General features: G+C 39.4%; 1 protein-coding gene across 3 annotated transcripts in view; it reads right to left on the bottom strand.

The window, feature by feature from the left end:
• cdc42bpab (CDC42 binding protein kinase alpha (DMPK-like) b) overlaps positions 1 to 6,126 on the bottom strand; it is a 108,603-nt gene that overhangs the window by 51,051 nt on the left and 51,426 nt on the right. For 2 of the 3 annotated variants that reach the window (XM_060866871.1, XM_060866873.1), the window contains exons 17-22: positions 5,548 to 5,672; positions 4,794 to 4,899; positions 4,472 to 4,620; positions 3,493 to 3,584; positions 1,116 to 1,192; positions 571 to 609 (exon numbers count right to left, since the gene is read on the bottom strand). In XM_060866871.1, coding sequence (XP_060722854.1) covers positions 571 to 609; positions 1,116 to 1,192; positions 3,493 to 3,584; positions 4,472 to 4,620; positions 4,794 to 4,899; positions 5,548 to 5,672 — 588 coding nt within the window. The remainder of the gene's footprint in view (positions 1 to 570; positions 610 to 1,115; positions 1,193 to 3,492; positions 3,585 to 4,471; positions 4,621 to 4,793; positions 4,900 to 5,547; positions 5,673 to 6,126) is intronic. The other variant, XM_060866872.1, reaches the window with a different exon arrangement.

Here is a 6,126-nt window from a genome sequence, read left to right as displayed (position 1 = left end):
AGTGACTCAGTATGATACAGTATGTTCGGAGTTCGCGCGGGTTTCTGTGAAAGTCCTTCCGACAAGTCTGTATGCTGCCGCATGGACCTTGTAGTTCTGGAACGCTGTGATACCAGTGTGATACCACCCAGATTCCTCATACAGAACTACAACAGGCCAAACAAATGAATCCCATTGCCGCCGCGAGCGCATTTTGATTGAAGAACAAATTAATGGCCGAGCAGATCAATTTAAGACGTGGCTAAATGTTTTTTATGACCTTGTATGGAAAATCTGGACGTTTTTATGTCTTTTTATGGCCTTAAATTCTTATTGTTAAATTTATGACTTTTTATGACCCAGCGGAAACCCTGTTTAAATGCAAAGGCTTCAAGCCAAAAGAAACACAAAGCACCCTGAAAAATTAGGAACACCCCACATGCAGGACAGAAAGGGAAAACGATTTTTCATGCAATACAGAATCGAGTACAGACACAACCGCCACTCATGCCATACACAGAACACACAAACATGAACAGAGATCACATGACCAGGTAAATACTCTCAGCAACAAGACGTGCTCAGTCTTACACGTCGGCCTTTGCTACCTGGACCCCATGATGGCGAGCGCTTTGAAAAGACAGAATTAAAGAAAATGTTAGTCTTGTACATACACAATGACAACAGCAGAGTGTCAAAGCTGTGATTCGGGGTTTAATGGATTCTGGAGCTGCTAAAAGGAAGAAAAGAAAGAAAAGGATCTCTGGAGGAAATTCGGGAATGCGGCGGAGGATCATAGTGTTGTGAAATAAGTTAGGAGATATAATCAGTGATGGAGCGATGAGCGAGACGAGATCCATCAACACACCAACAACATTTTTTTAATGCCTGCTATCTGTTATATGGAAAAATAATCTGTTATATGGCCAATGAAACAAGGAATAAAAATAAGGAAAGAAAAAAAGAATCCTGAATAAATGCATAAAAACGGCAAAAAGCAAAAGGAAAAACAATCAAAAATAAATAAGGGGATCAAATATCAGACACGTGCCAGAGTGCAACAGTAAATAGTTTGAGTTTCTGTATTGTGTTAATCTGGATTGTTTGTAACATTATGTCACAAGCATGAATCTCACCTCGAAGTGATCTAGCACAGAAGACGGAGCGTTCAGGAAAGCCAGGAAAGAGTTCTGAGAATCCTGATGTTTAACACCTGATAAGAAAATCAGTTCAGGATCAGTCACACAGAAGAACCTTCAAGAGCGTATATTTGCTCGGCTGATACTTATTATTATTACAAATATTCATATTTTATCTAGAACTGACACAAATCCATGTGAAAATCCTGTGCAAACTCTCTCTGAATGAGCTTGTCTGTTTAAGCACGGTACAGTATTACAGCTCCCTCCAGAAGTATTGGAACAGCTAAGCAGAAGAGAACAAAAGATAAAAATAAGGCGACAGACAGAATGTCAGCTCTTTATATTTACATCTAGATAAGTTAAATAACTTTGAACTCCGTTTGTTTAAACCCACTCGAACTCAACCGGCTCCCTAATATTTAATGACGATGAGTTCCTGATGGATGATGAGCAGCAGAATGAATTCAGAAGTCTGCAAAAACGTTCCGTCTGATCGTTTACAGAGAAATGCATTTAATTTAACTGGGAGGAACTTCAGCATGCAGCAAGACAATGATCCAAAACATTCCAGCTCAACAAAGGAAAACTGAAAGGTTTTATTTAAACTGGATAAGTCAGAAACCCTGCAAAAACCAACAACAACTGAAATAAACAGCACTAAACACCTGAAAAGCTTCACAAAAGAAGATAACAGTTTGGTAGTTTCAGTTTGATCGAGTTATTGCAAGCGACATATTGAACTTGTGCTATGTCAAGCGATCCCCCCCCCCCCCCCCCGTTCCAATACTTTTGGTCAGGACTCTACACTAGTGTTAATTTTGTCACCTATTTTTAATTTAGTCTTAGTCTTGTGCCAAATGTCCTTGTTAGTTTTAGTCATATTTAGTCATTCACATCTTTTTTTGTTAGTCAAGTTTTAGTCGACTAAAAGTCTCGTCATTTTAGTCTAGTTTTAGTCAAAAGAAAACTCAAGGTATCTTAGTCAAGTTTTAGTCGACTAAAAGTCTTTTAATTTTAGTCTAGTTTTAGTCAAAAAATTGTAGTCTTTTTTTAAAATAACACATTATTACTGAGATTATTACTGATAAACATTTCAGTAAAAAAAGTGTTTCACAGATGTTTCACTCGAACTTGACTGAAAATCACATTTTTTACTTTATTGATACTGTTTTTAATCGTAATGCAAAGACCGGTCATCGGGACATAAGCTGTCATGTACAATAAAAGAGCCTGCGGAGCGACAGGAAATATAATTTAACACAAAAAGCCTGACTAGACCAGGGGTGGACTTGCGCTCGGACGAATTGTTTCTACACACACACTAAACAGCGCGAAGCCGCGAACTCGTTGTGAATATTTTAAAGGCGTAACAGCTGATGAAAAAGCAGAGACAATTGTAGACGAAAATGAAGAGAGATTTTATCTTAGTTTTTATTTTATACAAAACATTTTCGTCTCGTCTTTTTTCGTCAACAATAATGCATGTTAATTTAGTCTTAGTCAGCGTTTTTGGACAGTGGTGCAGTCTCGTCATCGTCTTTTCTTAGTCATGAAAAAAAAGGTTGTTGACGAACATATTTCGTCTCGTCTCGTCTGACGAAATTAACACTACTCTACACAATATACTGCATGTATTATTAATGGTGCTTGCAAAGCAACATTATTACTATTGTGCCGGACAAAACTTCGGCGCGTAACTTGTCCCGCAGCTTTTGTCCTAGACCCATGAATGACGTGTCAAATCGACCGGCTCATTGAGGAGAGGTGTGCTATTACTTTTATAAGTGATCCGAGTAACGGTACTTCCGGTACCGGGTCTCAAATTGGCCTTTTTTCCCATAGACTCCCATTATAAACTTTGGAGGTTTATAACTCGGCAAGCTTTCAAACTATCTACACCAAACTCGACCAGCTCCTTTAGGGTGATACTCTGAACAAACTTTTAAATTGGTGTACCGACTGGCCTTCCGGTTGTCCCACAGCCCCGCCCCCAAAATAAGCAAAATCAAAAACTTTTTACAACATGAACATGTGACATATCAAAACACTCACAACAATGAGGGGAACTTCCTCACGTGTATTTTGATGATGTCACGTGAAAATAAAAAATTAGCACAACATGGACATGTGACATATCAAAACACTCAGCACAATGAGGAAAACCGCAAGAGTATTCAGATGACGTCACATGCTCGCCTCGACTAGCCTCCGGAATTTGCCACGTGCAAGCACCATTCAAATTTTCTTCAGGAAATGTACGTTCTAGTTATTATTATTATTAGCAGTAGCATTAGAGCTATTTTACAATACACACACTATACGACAAATTTAATGTCAAAACTTATTCACAAACATAAAAAAAAAAATCCACCTCTTCTGCGACGCAGCTCCTCCGTCTCCTTCTGGAACCTCTCGATCTCAGCCTGCAGCATCCGGTTCTTGTTCTCGGACTCCTGCAGTTTACTGTCATAATGGAAGGAATTGAATATAATTCAATGATATATGATGTTGTCGTAATAAATTTCCAATATTATGAGAATAAAATGCAATTTCTCTTTTAACTAAAGATACAATTGCCTGTAACTTCATATGGTCTTTTTTGTTTCTAAATAAAGACATTTTCATTCTAATAACATTCTAATACTAATAATAACCTGGTGCTGGTGTAGCGGAAGATTTTGTTCCTGTAAATATTACGACTACCTTCTCAAACTACTGGCATTATCTTAAGTTTGGAAATCTTTGTTGTCGTTGTTGTTGTTGTTGTTGTTGTTGTTTTTAACAGTGGCCCTAAAACACTATCATGGTCTTGTTCACATCTCCCACTGTAAGCCAACACTATCAATGACTAGCACTATGATTTTAAATCAGACTTGCAGAAATACACAATTTTTAATACAAAATTATTAGTCCCATAAGTCCCATAATTTCCATTCTGCTGACAGAACAAAACACAAGTGCACTGATAAAAAGAGTTAAAAACATCAGCATGTTGTGCACCTGGACTCTCAGGTTGTTTTTGCACACAACACACACTCCCACATTCCAGCATGATAACTGTAGTGTAAATAGTGCTGAATCTGTGTGACTTGTTTAATGTGTATAATCACACGCTTGTGACACTCTGAGAGCCATAAAATCAAACCTTGTGAGATGATTTGGAATACCGCGTGCCATCAGAGGCACATATAAACTCTATCTGAGGTGTGGAAGTGTGGGATGAAACAGGAATGATCTTAATATACTGATGGACTCTTTAACTGATAGATCAGGCATTGTTATTAAAGAGAATTAAGGAGTGGGTGTGTGTATGCGTATGTATGTGTGTGTGTGTGTGTGTGTAATCCCACCACTCCGTTGAGATGCTGGATGCCTTGATTTTGTTGAGCTCATCTTGGATGGCCTGCTTGGCACGGATCTCAGTGTCAAGTGCAGACTGCAGCTCCAGACGAGCCGACATGTCCAGCTTGGCTAAACGGCGCATCTTCCACGGCATTTCCTGGAAAAATATAACACATATTATCATCAGAAGCAGCAATATACATTTGAGAAATACCTAACTTGGATAAAAATGTACATCCAAAGTGGTTTACTGTATCATTTAACTGTATGTGCTTGTAGCTGATGATGATACAGGGCTAAAATAACATAATTTGGTTTAAAAAGACTTACTGTGCCTCTGGCTCCGAGGCTCACATTCCTCAGACCTTCCAACTCCTCGGTCATCTTAGTGGCCAGTGCTTGAAGGTAGCCTCGAGCATCCTTCTCATCACTTACCCTTAAACACACACAAGCAGGCCACAGCTTTCAGTACCAGTAAAGCCAAATGGTTCTTGTCTGACTGTTGTATATTTATTATATCGTCGCTGTCGGGCGGAAACCTCGTATGTCCAAATTTGGTCAATTTCATATTTTTTCACATATCGATGCTATTGGTCAGTCCCCACGTGGGTCTGTTATTTTTACAAGTTATTAACCAATCTAAAGTCTTGAAAATAGCTTGAGCGCAAATCTCATAACTCCATTGGACACTTCAACTGTCCACCTCTTCCTCACTCCGCGGGAGAGCTTCACGGCATATTTCTCCTCAAGAAGAGTCGCAACGAATCAACACGTCTTCTGAGGTAAATGTCTTCAAAACACTGGGCTCAAAGAAAAAAAAATCTTGACCCACGCTAGTTCTGGTGCTCGTCTGAGGACAGGAATTTAGCGCAAGACAATCCACTGCAACGCGGACTAAACCCTGTGCACTAAACCCTTTTTAATTTCCTGAAAAGTAACGGTTTTGGAGATACGAGGATTCCGCCTGACAGCGACAATATGCGAGTACTGAGATGCAACCAGGTGTCTGGGTGTTGATGTGAGTCTTTAAAGTCATATACATTTTCTCGAGCCCTGTTTGTGTGCGTGCATAAAATCTATTCACCACTGGATAATCTCCGTGATCTGAGCCTCCCAGTGTGCGACGCTTTCCTTCTTATCAGCCAGTTCTCGTATCTCCTCCTCTAGCTGTTTGTGGCTACTGCTCAGTGACTCGTACATAGACTTCAGCTGAAAGGAGACAGGAAGAGCTGGTTAGGAGAGAAAAACATTATAGAAGAACATCAGGCTGAGAGAGACAGGGGGTCGATAGAGGGTGAAAAAGAGACCAGAGAAAAATATGAACAGAAAATTTCAGTCTAGAAGACATTATAGAAGGAATTTAGAGAGCAACGCTAACGTTCTCCAGATTACACAATAATTCATAATAATCCATTTTACTACACTGTTATGCATTGATGATGTCTTCCTGCAGACACCAATCATGACAATATAAAAGCTAAAATGTAGCATGTATAAATTTATCAATCGGAGTTATACATGCAATCGATTCTTTCCGAATGTCATGAGTGTTTTCTTTAACCACTCAATCTGCTAGCCGAGCAATCGGCTCTACATTTGTGTCATGAGTTTCCAGACGTGGTTATGGAGCTTGGATGCTACTGCCTCAGAGTCATATGTATCC

The sequence above is a fragment of the Tachysurus vachellii genome, chromosome 3 (assembly GCF_030014155.1).
Source record: "Tachysurus vachellii isolate PV-2020 chromosome 3, HZAU_Pvac_v1, whole genome shotgun sequence".
NCBI lineage: Eukaryota > Metazoa > Chordata > Actinopteri > Siluriformes > Bagridae > Tachysurus > Tachysurus vachellii.
Note: the sequence above shows the minus strand (reverse complement) of the source record. Positions and strands in the feature narration are given on the sequence as shown.